The sequence below is a fragment of the Ranitomeya imitator genome, chromosome 6 (assembly GCF_032444005.1).
Source record: "Ranitomeya imitator isolate aRanImi1 chromosome 6, aRanImi1.pri, whole genome shotgun sequence".
NCBI lineage: Eukaryota > Metazoa > Chordata > Amphibia > Anura > Dendrobatidae > Ranitomeya > Ranitomeya imitator.
This window is the reverse complement of record NC_091287.1, coordinates 563,770,094-563,797,119: the sequence shown is the minus strand read 5'-3', so window position 1 is coordinate 563,797,119 and position 27,026 is coordinate 563,770,094. Positions and strand designations below refer to the sequence as shown.

The window sequence follows — 27,026 nt, the reverse complement described above, 5'->3', positions numbered from 1 at the left end:
GACACACCCGCCCCCTCCTCCAGACACACCCGCCCCCTCCTCCAGACACACCCGTCTCCTCCTCCAGATACACCCGCCTCCTCCTCCAGACACACCCGCCCCCTCCTACAGACACACTCGCCCCCTCCTCCAGACACACTCGCCCCCTCCTCCAGACACACCCGCCCCCTCCTCCAGACACACCCGCCCCCTCCTCCAGACACACCCGTCTCCTCCTCCAGATACACCTGCCTCCTCCTCCAGACACACCCGCCTCCTCCTCCAGACATGTCTTTTCCCTACAAAGTCCTCTCTCCTCCACCAGACACATCTTTCTCCCCCTACAGATGTCTTTGTCCCCCTACGGAAACATCGATCCATCCTTCCACACATCTCCTCCATCAGACACAGTGATCCATCCTTCCACCACCAGACAAATTTCTCCTCCTCCTCTAGACACCTCTGCTTCTTCCAGAATCCTCTGTCCACCCATACACCTCTGTCCCGTCTTATTTCCTGTAAGGCTCTGTTCACATGACCGTCCAGTAGTGATCAGAACGGATCCAGCAGCAATCCGTTGTAAAACTAAGTTGTGCGGAGACAACTTTTTGGTCCGTTTTTAAATAACTGCTTGATCCATTTTTTTAACATTGAAGTCTATGGAGAACGAGTCCGTCACAAATCAAAGAGAAACAGATGGCGGACTAACGGATCAGTTATTAGTTGTCCCCGAAGCGAATGTCCCCGAGCAGACAGCCCCTTCAGTGAGGCTCATCGCCCCCTGAATGAGAGTACACCTTTCTGCTCATCACGTTTGGGTTTCTGCCGTCCCCTCCTAGTTTTGGGTTCACCTTGACGTCGGCTGACATCCTGACAGCAGATCAGCACGCTGGCTAAGACAGCAGAGATCCCCCTAAGCCTCGGCTGTCAGCCGCCGAGGCTCCCTCTGTATAATGCCCTGCGGGGTGGAAAGGCGCCATGCCGTGCTGGGAAATCAAGGCCTTGCATTACAATTTACTTTTGCATGAAAACGTGGTCTCTTCCTTTTCAGATGGGTTTCTATGACAGCTGACGGGAGCGGCCTGTCCTCCTACACAGCATACAGACAGTGCGAATGGGGGAGGAAAGCACCAGGGAGGCTTTGGATCAAGCAATGGGGAACTTTTCTACGTAGCTTTAAGGATTATTTCCAAACAATAAAGATATCCCGTACCCCGAGATGGGGGCTCTGTGTATGCTCGGCTAATTCCGTCAGTCCCATAGACAACGAATGGTGCAGAGGCCGAATAGACACCTCTGCTCCATTCAGGAGGGTGCTGCAGGGCCTCGCTCTTGGGAGGGTCTCTTGCAGTTCCAGCGGTCGGACCCCCAGCAATGGGAAAATACATGTTATAGATCAGGCCTGCACAACATACGGCCTGTGGAGCGATGCTGTGCAGCCCCTGGCACTGTCCGGGGGGACACAGCTCCCTTCTTCCTACATCCAAATGTATTTGGGGCTTTCAGATGTGAATACATTTGAACACTGCAGCGCCGGGACTGGGGCAGTCAGCGCGAGTCATTCCCGGGGCTGACGTACAGCAGCGTGATGGCAGGTAATAAGCGTTCCATGGAAGAGCTAAAGAAATGTGCTTTTGTTTTAGATGAGGGGGCTGGGTACATAAAGGGGCAATGGATGACATTATGGGGCAATTGGCAGATTGTGAAAGAGGGCATAGTATAGCAAGGGGCAGTGGGGACAATATGCAGAGGGGCAGTGTGAGGGAAATAGGGGAAGGGGCAGTGTGGAGTGATATTATTTAGGCTGCCGTCACACTAGCAGTATTTGGTCAGTATTTTACATCAGTATTTCTCAGCCAAAACCAGGAGTGGGTGATAAATGCAGAAGTGGTGCATATTTTTCTATTATACTTTTCCTCTAATTGTTCCACTCCTGGTTTTGGCTACAAATACAGATGTAAAATACTGACCAAATACTGATAGTGCGACAGCAGCCTTAGAGGGGCAGTGTGGGGGTATATTTTTAGTGAAGTGCTGTGAGGGATTATATTATGGAGAGTCGCTGTGAGGGGGGATATTACTGAGAGGGGCAGTGTGGGGGTATATTATGGAGAGGTGCAGTGTGGGGAGTTTATTATATAGAGGGACTGTGAGAGGGTATATCATGGAGAGGGGCTGTGAAGGGGTATATTATGGAGAGGGGCTGTGAAGGGGTATATTATGGAGAGGGGCGGTGAAGGGGTATATTATGGAGGGGCTGTGAGGGGGTATATCATGGAGAGGGGCTGTGAGGGAGTATATCATGGAGATGGGCTGTGAGGGGGTATATTATGGAGAGGGGCTGTGAGGGGGTATATCATGGAGAGGGGCTGTGAAGGGGTATATTATGGAGGGGCTGTGAGGGGGTATATCATGGAGAGGGGCTGTGAGGGGGTATATCATGGAGAGGGGCTGTGAAGGGGTATATTATGGAGAGGGGCTGTGAGGGGGTATATCATGGAGAGGGGCTGTGAGGGGGTATATCATGGAGAGGGGCTGTGAAGGGGTATATTATGGAGAGGGGCTGTGAGGGGGTATATCATGGAGAGGGGCTGTGAGGGGGTATATCATGGAGAGGGGCTGTGAGGGGGTATATTATGGAGAGGGGCTGTGAGGGGGTATATTATGGAGAGGGGCTGTGAGGGGGTATATCATGGAGAGGGGCTGTGAAGGGGTATATTATGGAGAGGGGCTGTGAGGGGGTATATCATGGAGAGGGGCTGTGAAGGGGTATATTATGGAGAGGGGCTGTGAGGGGGTATACTATGGAGTGGGGCAGTGAGGGGGTATATTATGGAGTTGGGCAGTGTGGAAGGTTTATTATGGAGAGGGGCTGTGAGGGGGTTTATTATGGAGAGGGGCTGTGAGGGGGTATATTATGGAGAGGGGCATAATATAGCGAGGGGCAGACGGGACAATATGGAGAGTGGCAGTGTGGAGGATGTAGGGAAAGGGGCCGTTTCAGGTGAAATGTAGAGGGGCAGTGTGGGGGTATATTATAGTGAGGTGCTGCGAGGGATTATATTATGGAGAGGAGCAGAGTGAGGGTTTATTATAGAGAGGGGCAGTGTGGGGAGTTTATTATATAGAGGGACTGTGAGGGGGGTATATTATGAAGAGGGGCAGAGTGGGAGTATATTATGGAGAGGGGCTGTGAAGGGGTATATTATGGAGAGGAGCAGTGTGGGGGGTTTATAATAGAGAAGGGCAGTGTGGAAGGTTTATTATGGCGAGGAGCTATATTATCGAGAGGGGCAGTGCGAGGGGTTGATTATGGAGAGGAGCTGTGAGGGGGTATATTATGGAGAGTAGCAGTGTGGAGGTATATTATGGAGAGGGGCAGTGTGGGAGAGTTTTTTATTATGAAGAGGAGCTGTGAGGGGTTTGTTATGAGAGGGGCAGTGTGTGGGGTTTATTATGGAGCGGGAAAGTGAGGGTGGATATTATGGAAGGGGCAGTATGGGGGGTGTTTTATAGAAAGGGGAAGTGGGGGATAATATAGAGAAGGGCAGTATGGTGGGGATATTTTGTGCAGGAAGCACAATGAGGGTCAATTATTTATTTAGGGCAACATAAGAAATATTTATATTTATAGGGCAGTATAATGATACTTTTATTTTTAAGGGCACCTTGTCGGGATGTGCTGATGAAGACAGAGTAGATATGTGAAATATGTGATAGTGCCTGCATCTCATCAGTACAGTACTGTGGTTCCTGTATTATGAGGAGGATTTGGAGAGTTTCTGCACCAAAAACTCAGTTTAAGGCTGCCGTCACACTGTCAGTATTTGGTCAGTATTTTACATCAGTATTTGTAAGCCAAAACCAGGAGTGGGTGATAAATGCAAAAGTGGTGCATATGTTTCTACTATACTTTTCCTCAATTTGTTCCACTCCTGTGTTTGGCTACAAATACTGATGTAAAATACTGACCAAATACTGCTAGTGTGACGGCAGCCTAAGTTAGTGTGTGTTGTTCACACCGATATTTTTTTTTTAGCAGAAACTCTCAAAATAGTTCCTTAAATACCCAAAACTTTGTTCTGGGGATGAATTAATGTACTAACTGTTGTTCTGGTGATGTATTCATGTAATTACCCCTGTACATTTTTTTTGCGGCCCTTGGGATTGGTTCAGTATGGCAATGTGGCCGTTTAACCATAAAACGTTGTGCACTCCTGCGTTAGAGGAAAGCAGACCAAACCTGCGAACTTCTCCTGCAGATAATAAGTGGAGCCCTGATATATGTGCTTGACCACCACTCCACGTAGAGTCATATTCTTTTGGGGTGGTTACAGCTGCCAGACCCCAGTGATAAGCAAGCTGAGGGGTTTCAAAACCTTTAAGTAGTCCCCAATCTATCATGGGTCATTAATAGTAATGGTCTTCTCACATGAGCTAAAGGAAACTTTTGGGCCCCCTTAACCTCCGGGCCCCCAGTTGCTGCTGCAACCAATGTTTTGTCCCCGATTCGGTGGATAACATTTTAGGACCTCATGGGCTCTCCATGTTTTTTTAAAAACTACTATCTGGGGCAGATTTCTGCTGTAATTTACACCCATTTCAGGTGTTAGTTATAACGAATAGACTCCATCCCCATCAAGTGTCGGGTGGAGAAAAAAGCAGACATTTGTGCATAAGGCTTTCTGCAAAAATATGAAACTTTTCAATGCCAGAAAACTTGCGCTAGCCCTTCATAAATGTTCCATATACTATCTTATAGGGATACAAGATGTTGTGGGGACCCAGTCACCAGAAGAAGCACCGAGGATGGTGGCAGGTACTAGGAGGTTCACAGGGTTCTGACTACCAAAGTGGCTGCTGGACCGGGGTCCTGAGAATTGTTTTGATCATCATTTATGAGTATTTATTTGTATGTAAAACCCTTTTAAATAAGAAAGTTCTCCAAAGAGGGAAAGACTATCAGACGGGTGTTTCTGGGTTCTTGGCCAACTAGTCTCCCGCTCTGCACTGATGAGGGGCAAGAACCCTGAACCATCCGTCAGCAGATGGAGACGTTTTCCTTTTGACTTGGCTCTATGTGACACTTTAAAGGGTCAATACTAAATTCTATGATTACGCCCTCCAAGATGTGGCACTGGAGACCCTTTTTTAAGACAATGTTTGTATATTTTATTTCCCAGAATTGCATGGCCTATAAATCTCTCGAAGAAAAAATAGAACCCAATAAATCCCCATTATAAGGAGGTCCAGCTCTGGTGGCAGACCATACATAGGGCTTTACCTGAGAGGGGTGTAAATACGGCTCTGGAGAAGCCAAATTAGTTTGAACGGAGACACTTTTTTCCAGTAGTATTTGTGGAAACCCAAGTTTTTCGAAGGTGCTTCTCTTCCAGTGTTTGTTGTCTTGCTGTGCGAGTGCTTCATCCTCGCTGAAAGCCCTAACAACAGGCCCCGGCATTGGTAAAGGCACGGCACCATCGCTCTCATAGCCGGAGCCATCCTTCTGGGAGTCCCAACTGCTTCTTTGCTTCATGTGGAAGTGAGCCTGCTGGGCCTCCCAGGCCAGCCGGGCTTGTGCCATGAAGGCTTCCGTAGAGCCGCGGTGCATGTCTGCCTCAGATGACCGGCTCTCCGTTCGGCTCATAAGCGGTCGGTTGGGCATGGACGCAGGCCTCTCCTCAATCATACCCTGCTCGTTGTGGCCTTCTCTATCAGACGATGCTTCGGACGGAGATGGGTTTGGTTCCAGAGACAATGAAGGTTTTCTGCTTTTCCTTTTCCTCGTGTTGGGGGAGTAACTTGCTGAGGACATGGTGTCCTGCTGACTTGACCAAGACATCGAGTCTTCGGAGATGAACTGATGCGGTTGTTGACCTTGTCGTAAATCCGGACCCTCCATACTACTGTAGTCTCCAGATTTAACTTCCAGACGTTGGTCCCTTATGTACGGAGGGTTGTGTTGCAATGAGTATGACCCACCTATCGTGTTTGGTGTATACTTATGATGCCTTAAACCTGTTTTCATCTTTGGGCTGGAACCAGACTGTTCAACGTACACCAATTGGCGGACATATTCCTTGCCGGCAGGACTGTAATCCAGACTCATGAACCTGTCGGAGCATTTCTGCTTGGTCAACACGAGCTGTTGGTATGGAGAGTTGGAGGCCTGTTTTGGAGATTGAAGATAGGTATGCGGTTTGCGAATTGGGGATTTTTGTGGGGACATCGCTCGGTAGTTTCCACTGGCATCGTACTGCATCTCCATGGGTGGTTCATCATAGATAGGAGCCTGATATTCCATAGGAGGCTCCTCGTAGAGTGGAGGCTCATAGGCGTAGCGTGGAGAAGACGGCTGAGACTCGTTCGAATGCTTCCTGTGTTGGGATTGTAAGGTGCAGAATGATTCCCCTCGACCGAGCAGCGGTGAACAAGAGCCAACATGATCTGCTCTCTTCAAATACGGGGACTGCTTTCGGTCCGGAAAAAAGACAGAGTTGTCAGAATCGACAGTAAAGGTCTGCATGATGGGTGATGGCTGTCCCCCCGACGGCCGGCGAGAACGGGTGCCTTGTGTATTGTCAGTGGTGTAACCATTCCCCTGGTGCATCAGGAAGCTGGGCTCCCGGTCCGTCACTTTAATCAGCATTCTCTCTTTGGTGCCGGTGTTCCATCTGAGGGATGACGTCCTGCAAAAAACACAAGAAACAGTCACACGTCAGTGTGCAAAAGTAACATATACTAATAACATTTATCTTAATGGTCGCTGACGCTTCTTTGCACGAATAAGTATTGAAATATAAGACACTTAGTAACATGTCTCATCAGAGAATCTTCTACCTTCACTTTTGAGACACTTTTCCTCCCCTTCCTCCTGAATTCATCATTCACTCCGTAAAACTAAATTCCATCCAAGTGAAAACAAGACAGCCTACAAGCTAACTGCCAGGGCTGGGATCACAGCTACAATGCTTAGTACTGATGTGATGTATAATGTCCTCCATGCCGCCTTTTCTAGTAAATGTTAAATTTCACAAGAGCTCGATTCACAGCTCTAATGCTCAGTACTTTTCTATAAAATGTCCTTCATTCTGCTGATTTCTAGTATCATATCTCACCCAGAGCTGGATACACAGCTATAATGCTCAGTACTTTTCTATATAATGTCATCCATTCTGCTGCTTACTGTTAGGTGTTTTATCTCATATCAGAGCTGGATTCATAGATACAATGCTCAGGACTACATAATGTCAGTGAACCTTAGGATGCCTGTAATTGGAGGACTTTCCGGACTGCTATGAATTCCCGGATCGTGCGTCGTTCCCCGATTTTCCATTCTGCGGCCTTTTACGTCGCCATCAGTTCGCCGTGCTGCTATTCTTCCATACAGTTGTGTATTTAGATTTGATATCAGCTTGGTATTTATTACCATCTGAGCGATACTCGCTTCTCGCTGCCTTTATGAATTACTTATGACTTGTTGCCGGACACAAATTTTTGCACTTACTTTGGATATATATCAGTGGCTGAATTATTCATCTATCATGAGGAATTGGTGTGGATTTGCCCCTCGCAGGCTCATATTTCACCACACATAATAGGGAAAGATTTGTATTATTTTGGTCCGGCCTTATTTATTGTCTGCGGGGAGTGTAATAATGGAGTTCTGGATGTAATTCTATAGAACTAACGCATTTCTGACACCAAAGCTCCTCCAACGTCCAAGCTTCCCTCTCGGCACGGCAGCTCCGCTCCCGGTGTTGGCTACGTCTTCAGAGCTGTGTGGGCGCTCATTTTAATTTTGTAATTATAATTTTTTTTTTCCAAATCACTTTATGTTTTGTGATACACAATATACACACATTTATATTACTTGTGGGTTTTTTAATCATTTAAACTTTTATAGTTTGCATCATTTTTTTAATACTTGATCATGTGATATTCCCATATCTGAGTATACAGGAATATAAGTAATCTCCTATGAAGCTCAGTCACAGGCTCGGGGTCATAGCAGCCCCCCAGCGACCTAACAGGGGTGATGGGCACCAAAACAATGGTAGCAATGATCGTATCTAGCTCTGGTCGCTGCTGTTTCAAGCTGATGCCGGTGGTATAATACAGCCGCCACTCACCCCCTTGAGCTCAATTAATACAGTGGGTACGGAAAGTATTCACACCCCTTTACATTTTTCACTCTTTGTTTCATTGCAGCCATTTGGTAAATTCAAAAAAAGTTTCTTTTTCCCTCATTAATAATGTTCACTCTGCACCCCATCTTGACTGAAAAAAAAACAGAAATGTAGAAATTTTTGCAAATTTATTAAAAAAGAAAAATTGAAATATTACCTTGTCATAAGTCTTAGCCCCTTTGCTCAGTATTGAGTAGAGGCACCTTTTGAGCTAGTACAGCCATGAGTCTTCTTGGGAATGATACAACAAGTTTTTCACCTCTGGATTTGGGGATCCTCAGCCATTCTTCCTTGCAGATCCTCTCCAGGTCCATCAGGTTGGATGGTGAACGTTGGTGGACGCCATTTTCAGGTCTCTCCAGAGATGCTCCATTGGGTTTAGGTCAGGGCTCTGGCTGGGCCGGTCAAGAATGGTCACAGAGTTGTTCTGAAGCCGCTCCTTTGTTATTTTAGCTGTGTGCTTAGGGTCATTGAACCTTCGGCCAAGTCTGAGGTCCAGAGCACTCTGGAAGAGGTTTTCATCCAGGATGTCTCTGTACTTGGCCGCATTCATGTTTCCTTCAATGACAACCAGTCGTCCTGTCCCTGCAGCTGAAGAACACCCTCATAGCATGATGCTGCCACCACCATGCTTCACTGTTGGGATTGTATTGGGCAGGTGATGAGCAGTGCCTGGTTTTCTCCACACATACCGCTTATAATTATCACCAAAAAGGTCTATCTTCATCTCATCAGACCAGAGAATCTTATTTCTCATAGTCTGGGAGTCCTTCATGTGTTTTTTAGCAAACTCTATGTGGCTTTCATATGTCTTGCACTGAGGAGAGGCTTCCGTCGGCCACTTTGCCATAAAGGCCTGACTGGTGGAGGCTGCAGTGATCGTTGACTTTGGGGAACTTTCTCCCATCTCCCTACTGCACCTCTGGAGCTCAGCCACAGTGATCTTGGGGTTCTTCTTTACCTCTTTCATCAATCCTCTTCTCCCACGATTGCTCAGTTTGGCTGGACAGCCAGGTCTAGGAAGACTTCTGGTGGTCCCAAACTTCTTCCATTTGATTATGGAGGCCACTGTGCTCTTATGAACCTTGAGTCCTGCAGAAATTCTGCTGTAACCTTGGCCTGATCTGTGCCTTCCACAATTCTGTCTCTGAGCTCCTTGGCCAGTTCCTTTGACCTCATGATTCTCATTTGGTCTGAGACTCTGCACTGTGAGGTCTTACATAGACAGGTGTGCGCCGCTCCAAATCACGTCCTATCAGTTTAATTACACACAGCTGAACTCTAATGAAGCAGTAGAACCATCTCAAGGAAGATCACAAGGAAATGGACTTCTTGAATATGAGTGTCTGAGTAAAGGGTCTGAATACTTATGGCCATGTGATATTTCAGTTTTTCTTTTTTAATATATTTGCAAAAATTTCTACATTTCTGTTTTTTTCAGACAAGATGGGGTACAGAGTGTACATTAATGAGAAAAAAAAAGAACTTTTTTGAATTTACTAAATTCCTGCAATGAAACAAAGAGTGAAAAATGTAAAGGGGTCTGAATACTTTCCGTACCCACTGTACACTCGCACATGACGTAGGATATATGCTGCTGGTATAACACAGCCGTCACTCACCCTTTTGCACCCGTTTCATACACTTGCACATGACGTAAGACATACCAGTACATCCTATGTCGGGAGGAGTGAAATATTATCTGCCAGCTGTCTGCCAGATGCAGGTCCAACCATTGGGACCCCGGCTATCTGAAGAACAGTGGATCCCTTGACTGTAACCTTGGAGAGATGGTCGTGCAGGGGTTGACTGCCCCCGTGAATGTCCGCTGGAAGCATCTACTCTTAGGTAGCCGCCGTTCTTCTCGCTCTCACCTAGAGGCGTCTGTCACGTCCCCTTAAATATAAAGCACTATTCCCAAATTGTATGACCTGATCATCATTGAAATACACGGAGCGTGAATGAGCGGAGTACTAGAGGCCCCGATAGCCGCCCCCACCGTCCCCGCAGCGCGATGGGTCCTTCATACGAATGCCATGACATAGCATGGAGGCCGCGCTCGTGCTCCGGGCATCTGCCATCTCCAGCGGCAGGCACATCAGCACCGCTGGGACTCGATAATTGCTCATTTCTGCAGGGAGCAGCAGAGTTTCCACGTGATCAGAGATGATGCAGAACGAGATGCCGCTAACGTTGGAGATGGGCAGCGGACGATTTTACACTAATGTCTGCGATCTATGGGGCTCAGATGCACAGAGGTAATCCCGCCATATCTGGGGCGGCCAGGGTGATGGGATGTAATGGATAATGATGGCGTCTGACATGTGGCGATACAGGAGGCACTGACAGACGTTACATACTGATGAACATGGATGAGCTCCGGAGAGGAGACATCATTATCCGGGAAGTGAGGGGGAAGATGCTCTAATTAGGGAGAAGCCCCGGGACGCAGAAGTATCTGCAGCTCCACCATTAATTCCTCCTGTCTGCAGAAATAACGCTGCTAACAGAAAACATGGCGCTGCCACATCCAATGTGTCATCAATCTAAGCGGCGGTACAATATCCCGGATATCCCACACACCGGAATAAGGCAGTGATTACAAATGCCACTATCTCCACTCACACGTGGGGACCCCCGTATGGACAGAGCGGTAACCAGCGTGATATACAGAGCGGTATCCAGCGTGATATACAGTGCGGTAACCAGCGTGATATACAGTGCGGTAACCAGCGTGATATACAGTGCGGTAACCAGCGTGATATACAGTGCGGTAACCAGCGTGATATACAGAGCGGTAACCAGCGTGATATACAGAGCGGTATCCAGCGTGATATACAGAGCGGTAACCAGCGTGATATACAGAGTGGTAACCAGCGTGATATACAGTGCGGTAACCAGCGTGATATACAGAGCGGTAACCAGCGTGATATACAGAGTGGTAACCAGCGTGATATACAGTGCGGTAACCAGCGTGATACACAGTGCGGTAAGCAGCGTGATATACAGTGGGGTATCCAGCGTGATATACAGTGCGGTAACCAGCGTGATATACAGAGCGGTAACCAGCGTGATATACAGAGCGGTATCCAGCGTGATATACAGAGCGGTAACCAGCGTGATATACAGAGCGGTAACCAGCGTGATATACAGAGTGGTAACCAGCGTGATATACAGTGCGGTAACCAGCGTGATATACAGAGCGGTAACCAGCGTGATATACAGAGCGGTAACCAGCGTGATATACAGAGCGGTATCCAGCGTGATATACAGAGCGGTAACCAGCGTGATATACAGAGCGGTAACCAGCGTGATATACAGAGTGGTAACCAGCGTGATATACAGTGCGGTAACCAGCGTGATATACAGAGCGGTAACCAGCGTGATATACAGAGCGGTAACCAGCGTGATATACAGAGCGGTATCCAGCGTGATATACAGTGCGGTAACCAGCGTGATATACAGTGCGGTAACCAGCGTGATATACAGTGCGGTAACCAGCGTGATATACAGTGCGGTAACCAGCGTGATATACAGTGCGGTAACCAGCGTGATATACAGTGCGGTAACCAGCGTGATATACAGAGCGGTAACCAGCGTGATATACAGAGCGGTAACCAGCGTGATATACAGAGCGGTATCCAGCGTGATATACAGTGCGGTAACCAGCGTGATATACAGTGCGGTAACCAGCGTGATATACAGTGCGGTAACCAGCGTGATATACAGTGCGGTAACCAGCGTGATATACAGTGCGGTAACCAGCGTGATATACAGTGCGGTAACCAGCGTGATACACAGTGCGGTAACCAGCGTGATATACAGTGCGGTATCCAGCGTGATATACAGTGCGGTATCCAGCGTGATACACAGTGGGGTAACCAGCGTGATACACAGTGCGGTAACCAGCGTGATATACAGTGCGGTAATCAGCGTGATATACAGTGCGGTAACCAGCGTGATACACAGTGCGGTAACCAGCGTGATATACAGTGCGGTAACCAGTGTGATATACAGAGCGGTAACCAGCGTGATATACAGAGCGGTAACCAATGTGATATACAGAGCGGTAACCAGCGTGATATACAGAGTGGTAACCAGCGTGATATACAGTGCGGTATCCAGCGTGATATTATACAGTGTGGTATCCAGCGTGATATTATACAGTGTGGTAACCAGTGTGATATACAGTGCGGTAACCAGTGTTATATACAGAGCGGTAACCAGCGTGATATACAGTGCAGTAACCAGCGTGATATACAGTGCAGTAACCAGTGTGATAATGAGTGCGGTAATCAGTGTGATATAAAGTGCGGTTACCAGCGTGATATACGGAGCGGTAACCAGCGTGATATACAGAGCGATAACCAGTGTGATATACAGTGCGGTAACCAGTGTGATATACAGTGCGGTAACCAGTGTGATATACAGAGCGCTAACCAGTGTTATATACAGAGCGGTAACCAGCGTGATACACAGTGCGGTAACCAGCGTGATATACAGTGCGGTAACCAGCGTGATATACAGAGCGGTATCCAGCGTGATATACAGTGCGGTATCCAGCGTGATATACAGTGCGGTATCCAGCGTGATATACAGTGCGGTATCCAGCGTGATATACAGTGCGGTAACCAGCGTGATATACAGTGCGGTAACCAGCGTGATATACAGTGCGGTATCCAGCGTGATATACAGTGCGGTATCCAGCGTGATATACAGTGGGGTAACCAGCGTGATACACAGTGCGGTAACCAGCGTGATATACAGTGCGGTAACCAGCGTGATATACAGTGCGGTAACCAGCGTGATACACAGTGCGGTAACCAGCGTGATATACAGTGCGGTATCCAGCGTGATATACAGTGCGGTATCCAGCGTGATACACAGTGGGGTAACCAGCGTGATACACAGTGCGGTAACCAGCGTGATATACAGTGCGGTAATCAGCGTGATATACAGTGCGGTAACCAGCGTGATACACAGTGCGGTAACCAGCGTGATATACAGAGCGGTAACCAATGTGATATACAGAGCGGTAACCAGCGTGATATACAGAGTGGTAACCAGCGTGATATACAGTGCGGTAATCAGTGTGATATAAAGTGCGGTTACCAGCGTGATATACGGAGCGGTAACCAGCGTGATATACAGAGCGATAACCAGTGTGATATACAGTGCGGTAACCAGTGTGATATACAGTGCGGTAACCAGTGTGATATACAGAGCGCTAACCAGTGTTATATACAGAGCGGTAACCAGCGTGATATACAGTGCAGTAACCAGCGTGATATACAGTGCGGTAACCAGCGTGATATACAGTGCGGTAACCAGTGTGATAATGAGTGCGGTAACCAGCGTGATATACAGAGCGGTAACCAGCGTGATACACAGTGGGGTAACCAGCGTGATACACAGTGCGGTAACCAGCGTGATATACAGTGCGGTAACCAGTGTGATAATGAGTGCGGTAACCAGCGTGATATACAGAGCGGTAACCAGCGTGATACACAGTGCAGTAACTAGTGTGATAATGAGTGCGGTAACCAGTGTGATATACAGAGCGGTAACCAGCGTGATATACAGAGCGGTAACCAGCGTGATATACAGTGTGGTAACCAGTGTGATATACAGAGCGGTATCCAGCGTGATATACAGTGCAGTATCCAGCGTGATATACAGTGTGGTAACCAGAGTGATATACAGTGTGGTAACCAGCGTGATATACAGAGCAGTAACGAGCGTGATATACAGTGCGGTAACCAGAGTGATACACAGTGCAGTAACCAGCGTGATACACAGTGCGGTAACCAGCGTGATATACAGAGCAGTAACCAGCGTGATACACAGTGGGGTAACCAGAGTGATATACAGTGCGGTAACCAGCGTGATATACAGTGCAGTAACCAGCGTGATACACAGTGGGGTAACCAGAGTGATATACAGTGCGGTAACCAGCGTGATACACAGTGCGGTAACCAGCGTGATATACAGTGCGGTAACCAGCGTGATACACAGTGCGGTAACCAGCGTGATATACAGTGCGGTAAGCAGCGTGATATACAGTGCGGTAAGCAGCGTGATACACAGTGGGGTAACCAGAGTGATATACAGTGCGGTATCCAGCGTGATATACAGTGCAGTATCCAGCGCGATATACAGTGCGGTAACCAGCGTGATACACAGTGCGGTAACCAGCGTGATACACAGTGCGGTAACCAGCGTGATATACAGTGCGGTAAGCAGCGTGATATACAGTGCGGTAAGCAGCGTGATACACAGTGCGGTAACCAGCGTGATACACAGTGCGGTAACCAGCGTGATATACAGTGCGGTAAGCAGCGTGATATACAGTGCGGTAAGCAGCGTGATACACAGTGCGGTAACCAGAGTGATATACAGTGCGGTAACCAGAGTGATATACAGTGCGGTAACCAGCGTGATATACAGTGCGGTAACCAGCGTGATATACAGTGCGGTAAGCAGCGTGATATACAGTGCGGTGAGTAGCATATTGGGAATTCACCATTCCTTGAGGTTAATGATCCAGCAGTGAACATCAATGTAGCATTATTTGCTCAGTTTACATATTGATCTGTGATGGCGGAGACATATGACGGGGATACATCGTGCGGCAGGGAAAGCAGAACGGTGTCCTGGAATTCTGGATACAGATTCCTAAAAGCCAGAGCAGAGGTGGACGGTAAATGCAGCAGAATCTGCAGTGTGCAGACCCCAATCACAGTACAGCACACTGGCCCGAGCTCCACCGATACAGTACAGCACACCGGCCCGAGCTCCCCCGACACAGTACAGCACACCGGCCCGAGATCCCCCGACACAGTACAACACACCGGCCCGAGCTCCCCCGACACAGTACAGCACACCGGCCCGAGATCCCCCGACACAGTACAGCACACCGGCCCGAGATCCCCCGACACAGTACACCACACCGGCCCGAGCTCCCTCGACACAGTACAGCACACCGGCCCGAGATCCCCCGACACAGTACAGCACACCGGCCCGAGATCCCCCGACACAGTACACCACACTGGCCCCTGCTCCCCCACAATATACCACACCAGCCTCTACTTCCCCATAATACACATCGGCCAGTGCTCCCCCATAATACACCACACCAGTGAAATCTAGGGTAAATCAGTTCTGCATCGCTTGTTTCAAATTTTGTCGCCGCGGTTCTTCTGTTCTTGTGAAATTCCACATTATGCTGAGAACCAGTGAAGGTAAATTAGGGCTTTTCAGACTATCAGATGCCGGATTACAGGATACGCCCATCACATTGTGATCGTAGGGCCGACCTTTGTCTCCCACCGATCTTGAGGATGAAGGACACATCACTTGTTTCTTCCCATCAGACTGGCCCCGGGCTGTGCAGGAACCCCTGTGGGGCCCTATGGAGGTGCGTGGGGCGACCTGCTGTTCCCTCTGCACCCGCGTTGTGATACCAGTCATATAGGACCCCATAAAGCAATGATTATTATTATTATTATTATTTATTTATATAGCACCATTGATTCCATGGTGCAGTACATGAGAAGGGGTTACATACAAGTTACAAATATCACATACAGTAAACAAACTAACAATGACGGACTGATACAGAGGGGCGAGGACCCTGCCCTTGCGGGCTTACATTCTACAGGATTATGGGGAAGGAGACAGTAGGTTGAGGGTTGCAGGAGCTCCGGTGTTGGTGAGGCGGTAGCTCCGGTGTTGGTGAGGCGGTAGCTCCGGTGTTGGTGTTATCACCGGTGCTCAACGCTGCACGCTCCTGCCAGCTGCGGGCGCTCCTTAGGCATCAATAACTTTCTCCTGGTATTATTGCTTCCACTTGTGGTTGTAGGGGAACATTAGAGACCATGATAATTGGAGACGACACGCGCAGCGTCCTCGGCGTGCACACTTAGTATGCACATACCATTAGCCGTGAGCCGTCACATTGCGCTGGGTGTAGTCAGTGAAGGTCTCGGTAACCTTGAGGAGAGTGCGGCACCTCGAAACAATTTCCTATTGATTGCAGAGCATTAAATTAAAGGGCTAGTGGAGATCCTAAATGCTTCACGCTCCGGCGCTTCTATTCTGTTCTGCTCTTGCTAAACTGAAAAGTGTGAGGAAGATGCCATGAATAATTCACTGGCCGCGGGCTCATGTTTATTTTAAGGCACCTGAAACTGACAGGTCCAACCGAAGAGAAGTCTGCCGCACCACGGCCGAAAATCTCCATCACTTAGTAATGGGTCAGCACCCAACAGCGCAAAGCAGAGGACAGGAGAGATATCGGCGCTGCATCCAAACTGGTACACACACGTGTGTTCTAGGCCCATACAACCAATGGGGGTAAGGACTCTTCTAGGGGCCTCTGTGCAGGCTTCATTAAATGTTGTATTTCAGATCTTTTCTCTACATCATAAGCTCCTTCTAGAGAAAGCCTCTGGAAAATGATAATTACTTACCGGTAATTCGATATGCATTTTGATAAAGCCGCAGTCTCACCCACCCGCTTCAGTAGTTTACAGATCATGGGAGGACCTATGTTTGTTTTATGCCATAAAAAGAGAGGGCTGTAGAATCCGCACTCTTTATGATTCCGGGCCCTGAGTAAGGACCCCCTTCTGTACCAAGGACAAGACTCCCTGTTCTGAGGGCTGGATCCCCGCTTTCGAGGACTGAATTTCTGTGACTAAGAATCTTCCTGAAGGCCTGGAGCTGAATTCTAGCTTCAAACCCTGACCTATGGCATCTAAAATCCATTTGTTTCTTGAGATTTCTAACCAGGTAGGAAGAAACCTTTTTTTGCCTTCCACCTACGTGGGACCTGGCGTCATTATCTTCCAGATCTATTGGTTGGATCAGCGGGAATGGGGTCATATCTGAAGCGTTTCCCATTAACTCTTGGGACCTTCCATCTTGGATCTCTGGTTCTTTTTGTGGACACAAACAGAAGGACGAACGTATTTCCTCTGAAAGGAATTAGCAGGGAACCCTTTTCTGGTATCTCGTCCAGGACTGGGCCAAAAAGGAATCCACCCGGACAAGGAATGCCGTACAGCCTACTTTTAGATTGGAGATCCCCTGGCCAATTCTTCAACCAAAGAGCCCGGCGAGCGGAGTTCAATAAAGAGCACGAGCGGGCCGTAAGCCTTACTGCTAAAAAGTCAGCTGCTTTATGAATTGTTGGAAAACTGGATAAAATTTGATCTTACGAACATTCATTAATCAGAGATTACAGCTGAACTAACCATAAACTCTGAGATCTTGCTGTGCATGTTGCTGCAATGTTTGGCCTAAACACTACTGGTTAGTACAGCCCCGACTACAGGAAACCATCACCGTAGCCACCGGGAAAGAAGGGGAGACTTTGCCGCATCCTCCAGGGCCAGGCCTCACTGGACATGAGCTCGGCAGCCGGTAGCATGCCCGCATTGTCTCAGCTGGGTGGTCTGCCGAGAATTCCCGCGACTGCTCCAGCCTCCGGAATCCATCCTGTTGTGAATTCTGTGGCAGAGCTCCCTCCTGTGGTCACAAGTGGTACATCGGCTAGTTCTCTCTGTGAGCTTCCGTTGGTGGAGGAAAGTGGTACTGCGGCTTCTGAGTTTCCTTCCTCAGGTGATGTGGTGAAGTCGTTAGGTGCTGCTCTATTTAACTCCACCTAGTGCTTTGATCCTGGCCTCCAGTCAATGTTCTAGTATTGGACCTGTTTCCTCCTGGATCGTTCCTGTGGCCTGCTGCTCTGCATAGCTAAGTTCCTCTTTGCTATTTGTTTGCTGTTTTTTCTGTCCAGCTTGTCAATTTGTTTTTTTCTGCTTGCTGGAAGCTCTGGGACGCAGAGGGTGTACCTCCGTGCCATTAGTTCGGTACGGAGGGTCTTTTTGCCCCCTTTGCGTGGTTTTTGTAGGGTTTTGTGTTGACCGCAAAGTTACCTTTCCTATCCTCGCTCTGTTCAGAAAGTTGGGCCTCACTTTTTGCTAAGTCTATTTCATCTCTACGTTTGTCTTTTCATCTTAACTCACAGTCATTATATGTGGGGGCTGCCTTTTCCTTTGGGGTATTTCTCTGAGGCAAGGTAGGCTTATTTTCTATCTTCAGGCTAGCTAGTTTCTCAGGCCGTGCTGAGTTGCATAGGGAGCGTTAGGCGCAATCCACGGCTGCCTTTAGTGTGTTGGAGAGGATTAGGGATTGCGGTCAACAGAGTTCCCACGTCTCAGAGCTCGTTCTTGTTTTTTGGGTTATTGCCAGGTCACTGTATGTGCGCTGACCTCTATGTCATTGTGGTACTGAATTACCTTTCATAACAGTACATGAGGCCCAAAGTACTAATGATTCCCAATAGAGGGAAAAAAGAAGTTCTGAGACCATTTTTTTTTCTTTGCACTGTGTTTTGCCTTTTTTTTTCCCTAGACATTTGGGTGGTTCAGGACACAGGTGTAGCAATGGACATTAAAGGTCTGTCTTCATGTGTGGATCAGCTCACGGCAAGAGTACAAAGTATTCAAGACTTTGTGGTTCAGAATTCTATGTTAGAACCGAGAATTCCTATTCCTGATTTGTTTTTTGGAGATAGAACTAAATTTCTGAGTTTCAAAAATAATTGTAAACTATTTCTGGCTTTGAAACCTCGCTCCTCTGTTGACCCAGTTCAACAAGTTAGGATCGTTATTTCTTTTTTGCGTGGCGACCCTCAGGACTGGGCATTTTCTCTTGCGTCAGGAGATCCTGCATTAAGTAATATCGATGCATTTTTTCTGGCGCTCGGATTGCTGTACGATGAGCCTAATTCTGTGGATCAGGCAGAGAAGAATTTGCTGGCTCTGTGTCAGGGTCAGGATGAAATAGAGGTATATTGTCAGAAATTTAGAAAGTGGTCCGTACTCACTCAGTGGAATGAAGGTGCGCTCGCAGCTATTTTCAGAAAAGGTCTCTCTGAAGCCCTTAAGGATGTCATGGTGGGATTTCCTATGCCTGCTGGTCTGAATGAGTCTGTCTTTGGCCATTCAGATCGGTCGACGCTTGCGCGAGCGTAAATCTGTGCACCATTTGGCGGTATTACCTGAGCTTAAACCTGAGCCTATGCAGTGCGATAGGACTTTGACCAGAGTTGAACGGCAAGAACACAGACGTCTGAATGGGCTGTGTTTCTACTGTGGCGATTCCACTCATGCTATCTCTGATTGTCCTAAGCGCACTAAGCGGTTCGCTAGGTCTGCCACCATTGGTACGGTACACTCAAAATTTCTTCTGTTTGTTACCTTGATCTGCTCTTTGTCATCGAATTCTGTCATGGCATTTGTGGACTCAGGCGCTGCTCTGAATTTGATGGACTTGGAGTATGCTAGGCGTTGTGGGTTTTTCTTGGAGCCCTTGCAGTGTCCTATTCCATTGAGAGGAATTGATGCTACGCCTTTGGCCAAGAATAAGGCTCAGTACTGGACCCAGCTGACCATGTGCATGGCTCCTGCACATCAGGAGGTTATTCGCTTTCTGGTGTTGCATAATCTGCATGATGTGGTCGTGTTGGGGTTGCCATGGCTACAAGTCCATAATCCATATTAGATTGGAAATCCATGTCTGTGTCCAGCTGTGGTTGTCAGGGGGTACATGGTGATGTCCCATTTCTGACTATTTCGTCATCCACCCCTTCTGAGGTTCCTGAGTTCTTGTCCGATTACCGGGATTTATTTGATGAGCCCAAGTCCGATATCCTACCTCCGCATAGGGATTGTGATTGTGCTATCGATTTGATTCCTGGTAGTTAATTCCCAAAAGGTCGACTGTTTTATTTATCTGTGCCTGAGCACGCCGCTATGCGGAGTTATGTGAAGGAGTCTTTGGAGAAGGGGCATATTCGCCCGTCATCGTCGCCATTAGGAGCAGGGTTCTTTTTTGTAGCCAAGAAGGATGGTTCACTGAGACCTTGTATAGATTACCGCCTTCTAAATAAGATCACGGTTAAATTTCAGTACCCCTTGCCATTGTTATCTGATTTGTTTGCTCGGATTAAGGGGGCTAGTTGGTTCACCAAGAAAGATCTTCGTGGTGCGTATAATCTTGTGCGTATTAAGCGAGGCGATGAGTGGAAAACTGCATTTAATACGCCCGAGGGCCATTTTGAGCATCTAGTAATGCCATTCGGACTTGCCAATGCTCCATCAGTGTTTCAGTCCTTTATGCATGACATCTTCCGAGAGTACCTGGATAAATTCCTGATTGTGTACTTAGATGACATTTTGATCTTCTCGGATGATTGGGAGTCTCATGTGAAGCAGGTCAGAACGGTGTTTCAGGTCCTGCGTGCTAATTCTTTGTTTGTGAAGGGATCAAAGTGTCTCTTTGGTGTTCAGAAGGTTTCATTTTTGGGGTTCATCTTTTCCCCTTCTACTATCGAGATGGATCCTGTTAAGGTCCAAGCCATCCATAATTGGACTCAGCCGACATCTCTGAAAAGTCTGCAAAAGTTCCTGGGCTTTGCTAATTTTTATCGTCGCTTCATCTGCAATTTTTCTAGTATTGCTAAACCATTGACCGATTTGACCAAGAAAGGTGCTGATTTGGTCAATTGGTCTTCTGCTGCGGTGGAAGCTTTTCAAGAGTTGAAGCGTCGTTTTTCTTCTGCCCCTGTGTTGTGTCAACCAGATGTTTCGCTTCCGTTCCAGGTCGAGGTTGATGCTTCTGAGATTGGAGCAGGGGCTGTTTTGTCGCAGAGAAGTTCTGATTGCTCGGTGATGAAACCATGCGCCTTCTTTTCCAGGAAGTTTTCGCCTGCTGAGCGAAATTATGATGTGGGCAATCAAGAGTTGCTGGCCATGAAGTGGGCATTCGAGGAGTGGCGTCATTGGCTTGAAGGAGCTAAGCATCGCGTGGTGGTCTTGACTGATCATAAGAACTTGACTTATCTCGAGTCCGCCAAGCGGTTGAATCCTAGACAAGCTCGTTGGTCGTTGTTTTTTGCCCGTTTTGACTTTGTGATTTCATACCTTCCGGGCTCTAAAAATGTGAAGGCGGATGCTCTGTCTAGGAGTTTTGTGCCCGACTCTCTGGGTGTATCTGAGCCGGCGGGTATCCTCAAAGAGGGAGTAATTGTGTCTGCCATCTCCCCTGATTTGCGGCGGGTGCTGCAAAAATTTCAGGCTAATAAACCTGATCGTTGCCCAGCGGAGAAACTGTTTGTCCCTGATAGGTGGACGAATAAAGTTATCTCTGAGGTTCATTGTTCGGTGTTGGCTGGTCATCCTGGAATCTTTGGTACCAGAGAGTTAGTGGCTAGATCCTTTTGGTGGCCATCTCTGTCGCGGGATGTGCGTACTTTTGTGCAGTCCTGTGGGATTTGTGTTCGGGCTAAGCCCTGCTGTTCTCGTGCCAGTGGGTTGCTTTTGCCCTTGCCGGTCCCGAAGAGGCCTTGGACACATATCTCTATGGATTTTATTTCAGATCTTCCCGTCTCTCAAAAGATGTCAGTCATTTGGGTGGTCTGTGATCGCTTCTCTAAGATGGTCCATTTGATACCCTTGTCTAAATTGCCTTCCTCCTCTGATTTGGTGCCATTGTTTTTCCAGCATGTGGTTCGTTTACATGGCATTCCAGAGAATATCGTTTCTGACAGAGGTTCCCAGTTTGTTTCGAGGTTTTGGCGAGCCTTTTGTGGTAGGATGGGCATTGACTTGTCTTTTTCCTCGGCTTTCCATCCTTAGACTAATGGCCAGACCGAACGAACCAATCAGACCTTGGAAACATATCTGAGATGCTTTGTTTCTGCTGATCAGGATGACTGGGTGTCCTTTTTGCCTTTGGCTGAGTTCACCCTTAATAATCGGGCCAGCTCGGCTACCTTGGTTTCACCATTTTTCTGCAACTCTGGGTTCCATCCTCGTTTCTCTTCAGGGCAGGTTGAGTCTTCGGACTGTCCTGGTGTGGATACTGTGGTGGACAGGTTGCAGCAGATTTGGACTCATGTAGTGGACAATTTGACTTTGTCCCAGGAGAAGGCTCAACGTTTCGCTAATCACAGACGCTGTGTGGGTCCCCGACTTCGGGTTGGGGACTTGGTTTGGTTATCTTCTCGTCATATTCCTATGAAGGTTTCCTCTCCTAAGTTTAAACCTCGTTTTATTGGTCCGTATAGGATTTCTGAGGTTCTTAATCCTGTGTCTTTTCGTCTGACCCTTCCAGATTCTTTTTCCATACATAACGTATTCCATAGGTCATTGTTGCGGGGATACGTGGCACCTATGGTTCCATCTGTTGATCCTCCTGCCCCGGTTTTGGTGGAGGGGGAGTTGGAGTATATTGTGGAGAAGATTTTGGATTCTCGTGTTTCAAGGCGGAAACTCCAGTATCTGGTTAAGTGGAAGGGTTATGCTCAGGAAGATAATTCCTGGGTCTTTGCCTCTGATGTCCATGCTCCCGATCTTGTTCGTGCCTTTCATATGGCTCATCCTGGTCGTCCTGGGAGCTCTGGTGAGGGTTCGGTGACCCCTCCTCAAGGGGGGGGGTACTGTTGTGAATTCTGTGGCAGAGCTGGTTCTCTCTGTGAGCTTCCGTTGGTGGAGGAAAGTGGTACTGCGGCTTCTGAGTTTCCTTCCTCAGGTGATGTGGTGAAGTCGTTAGGTGCTGCTCTATTTAACTCCACCTAGTGCTTTGATCCTGGCCTCCAGTCAATGTTCTAGTATTGGACCTGTTTCCTCCTGGATCGTTCCTGTGGCCTGCTGCTCTGCATAGCTAAGTTCCTCTTTGCTATTTGTTTGCTGTTTTTTCTGTCCAGCTTGTCAATTTGTTTTTTTCTGCTTGCTGGAAGCTCTGGGACGCAGAGGGTGTACCTCCGTGCCGTTAGTTCGGTACGGAGGGTCTTTTTGCCCCCTTTGCGTGGTTTTTGTAGGGTTTTGTGTTGACCGCAAAGTTACCTTTCCTATCCTCGCTCTGTTCAGAAAGTTGGGCCTCACTTTGCTAAATCTATTTCATCTCTACGTTTGTCTTTTCATCTTAACTCACAGTCATTATATGTGGGGGCTGCCTTTTCCTTTGGGGCATTTCTCTGAGGCAAGGTAGGCTTATTTTCTATCTTCAGGCTAGCTAGTTTCTCAGGCCGTGCCGAGTTGCATAGGGAGCGTTAGGCGCAATCCACGGCTGCCTTTAGTGTGTTGGAGAGGATTAGGGATTGCGGTCAACAGAGTTCCCACGTCTCAGAACTCGTTCTTGTTTTTTGGGTTATTGCCAGGTCACTGTATGTGCGCTGACCTCTATGTCATTGTGGTACTGAATTACCTTTCATAACACCATCCCCCCAACCGGGAAGTAAAAAAAGTCAGGAATATCCCTGGGGACTGTAGGGCTCACTGTCCCGACCTGCGGCTCCTCTGGCTGTCCCGACCTGCGGCCCCCTCTGGCTGTCCCGACCTGCGGCCCCTCTGGCTGTCCCGACCTGCGGCCCCTCTGGCTGTCCCGACCTGCGGCCCCTCTGGTTGCCCCGACCTGCGGCCCCTCTGCCTGTCCCTACCTGCGGCCCCTCTGGCTGTCCCTACCTGCGGCCCCTCCAGCTGTCCCTACCTGCAGCCCCTCTGGTTGCCCCGACGTGCGGCACCTCTGGCTGTCGCTGACCTGCGGCCCCTCTGACTGTCCTGACCTGCGGCCCCTCAGACTGTCCTGACCTGCGGCCCCTCTGGCTGTCCTGACCTGTGGCTTATAGCAGCGTTTCTGAGGAATATAAGACCAGTTTTCATGGACAGTGGCCTCCAGGTCCCTAATATTCTTAAGTTAAGTGAAGGGACCAAAAGATCACTGTAAGGACATAAAAGAGAAACAAAAAAGACACGGCGGAAGTGAGCTTTCGTAGAGTTAAAGCAGGAAGCAGAGGTCACAGGAACACTGGCCGCAGGACCTGGATGTGGCCGCCGGGGCAGAGGTGTCCATATCCACACCAAGGCGCATACTAAACGCTGACCGTCTCCATCTCCGGACTCCAGGACTTCACCTCTACTGACCCAAAATCAGTAGAAAAGTCGCCTCCAATCTACAAAATACCATGGACATTTCTCTAATATACTGAATTTACATTGGGGGAGAGAGAATACCGGTGATGGCTGCTCTGTTCCGACCGCGAACAATACATTTCCAAATATTTCAGGAGATCTGATGGACGCGGCGCCCGCCGTCTGCCACCTCTCTGGGGGCTTCTGAGACCAATTTTCCCTCTAACATCAAACTGATAACTTTCCTCCATTTCTATAACCACAAGTGCAAGAAAGAGCAGAAATCTCCAGCGTCTCCCATGAACTCATCATTACACAGAAAGCTCCCCGTGTTAATAAATGACGAGAGCAGTGAGAGGAAGATAAAGAGGGTCTCTCCATGTATTATATCATGCGAGGAGGAAAGCAACGCCGTCATACAGGAGTATGGCATCTGTACCTCTGATATTATGCTCTACAGTCTGCCACTCACCGAGCTGACATCTCTACACACACAGTCCTCTACCCTAGTGTACTACTCCAGAGCTGCACTCACTATTCTGCTGGTGCAGTCACTGTGTACATACATTACATTACTGATCCTGAGTTACCTCCTGTATTATACTCCAGAGCTGCACTGACTATTCTGCTGGTGCAGTCACTGTGTACATACATTACATTACTGATCCTGAGTTACCTCCTGTATTATACTCCAGAGCTGCACTCACTATTCTGCTGGTGCAGTCTCTGTGTACATACATTACATTACTGATCCTGAGTTACATCCTGTATTATACTCCAGAGCTGCACTCACTATTCTGCTGGTGCAGTCACTGTGTACATACATTACATTACTGATCCTGAGTTACATCCTGTATTATACCCCAGAGCTGCACTCACTATTCTGCTGGTGCAGTCGCTGTGTACATACATTACTGATCCTGAGTTACCTCCTGTATTATACCCCAGAGCTGCGCTCACTATTCTGCTGGTGCAGTCACTGTGTACATACATTACATTACTGATCCTGAGATACATCCTGTATTATACTCCAGAGCTGCACTCACTATTCTGCTGGTGCAGTCACTGTGTACATACATTACATTACTGATCCTGAGTTACCTCCTGTATTATACTCCAGAGCTGCACTCACTATTCTGCTGGTGCAGTCACTGTGTACATACATTACATTACTGATCCTGAGTTACATCCTGTATTATACTCCAGAGCTGCACTCACTATTCTGCTGGTGCAATCACTGTGTACATACATTACATTACTGATCCTGAGTTACATCCTGTATTATACTCCAGAGCTGCACTCACTATTCTGCTGGTGCAGTCACTGTGTACATACATTACATTACTGATCCTGAGTTACATCCTGTATTATACCCCAGAGCTGCACTCACTATTCTGCTGGTGCAGTCACTGTGTACATACATTACATTACTGATCCTGAGTTACCTCTTGTATTATACTCCAGAGCTGCACTCACTATTCTGCTGGTGCTGTCACTGTGTACATACATTACTGATCCTGAGTTACATCCTGTAGATCTTTTATTATAAAAATGAAAAACATAACAATAATAATAGCAGAAAACATAACAAAAATATTAGCCAGAAAATAAACAGTATACTGAACACTGGTCCAGCCGCTCATTCTCTCCTCTCACACATATTACGGTATACAGTATAATTTATGAAAAAGAAAGGGGTGCTCACTATATCAAATTAGGTGCTCAGGAGAAATCACGGACATCGTGCACTCGGATTCCTACTTACCACAAGATACAGGTACATCTTGACAAAGGCTCACAAGCCGAAACATTGAAACTATTACCTGATATATTTACCCTATATGCGGAGTGTATATATAATTTTTTTAAATAAGAAGAAACACAGAATTATGAATAAACTTTACCATTTTTAAACTGATTTCCTTTTGTGTGCCGGAGTTCTTTTTGATATTATACAGTATTTACAGAATAATAACTACTTTTACCTTCAGGTCCGGTCACCAAACAAAATAATAATAACAAATAAAATAAACAATGGCAAACAAGAACTATATACATGAACTTTTCTTTTTTTTTTTATATTTTTTTTTTTAGTTTTTTTTTATTCATAATTTTTTTTGTTAGTTTTTTAGTTTTAAATAAAAAAAAACACAAAATAAACAAATATATACAACACTAAGCTATCCTTCATTCCAATCCCCCCGCACTGACCTGAGAGCTGGCCCTGCGTCTCATGCCTCAGTCCATGTCCAGCGTCCATAGGCCAGATCAGGCAGTGCTAGTTTTCCCCCAAACACCCCAGCGTCCCATAGTCCCACAAGATAATCCCACCTCCCCCCTTTTCCCACCACCCAACCTAACACCTACACCCAAATCTATATCCCTATATACAATATATACATTATATACAGCAGCACACACCACAATAATTACAAATCACGAAACCCAAGTTCGGCGCCTGCAGCCCTACATCACTGTATAATGATCAAACAAAACAAAAATCTACAGTGTCAGCAGGAGCCCACCACCAGGAAAGGAGATGACCAGACTAGGGCACACTAAAAGAAAAGCCCCTCCAGAGGAGAGCGGCCCTCCGTGCGCCCAGTCTCCCATACTCCAGAGAGCGCACCTTCACCAGGTCACCGAGTATGGTCCTAAACACATCTTCCACTGGGAGGATTTTTCGTTGCGTCGATACTAAGCACCGTGCGTTCCACGTGTGATACCTAACCACTGCGCTAACTAGAAATAAGGTGCAGCGGTCCCGACCACCAAGGTCTCCGAATGCTCCATAGGCCCATTCCGCATAGGAGAGACCGGCCAGCCGAGACCAGCCAATGAAGGCGCCCACCCTGTTGTACACCTCTGTGTTGAAGGGACA

At 47.7% G+C, this 27,026-nt stretch overlaps 1 protein-coding gene across 5 annotated transcripts in view; it reads right to left on the bottom strand.

Annotated features, from left to right (window-relative positions):
* ARHGAP39 (Rho GTPase activating protein 39) overlaps positions 1 to 27,026 on the bottom strand; it is a 238,325-nt gene that overhangs the window by 136,714 nt on the left and 74,585 nt on the right. For all 5 annotated transcript variants that reach the window (XR_011314149.1, XR_011314150.1, XR_011314148.1 and 2 more), the window contains exon 3: positions 5,264 to 6,668. Coding sequence is in view for 2 of the 5 variants with exons in the window: in XM_069732045.1 (XP_069588146.1) it covers positions 5,264 to 6,668 (1,405 nt within the window). In the remaining 3 variants the exon portion in view is untranslated. The remainder of the gene's footprint in view (positions 1 to 5,263; positions 6,669 to 27,026) is intronic.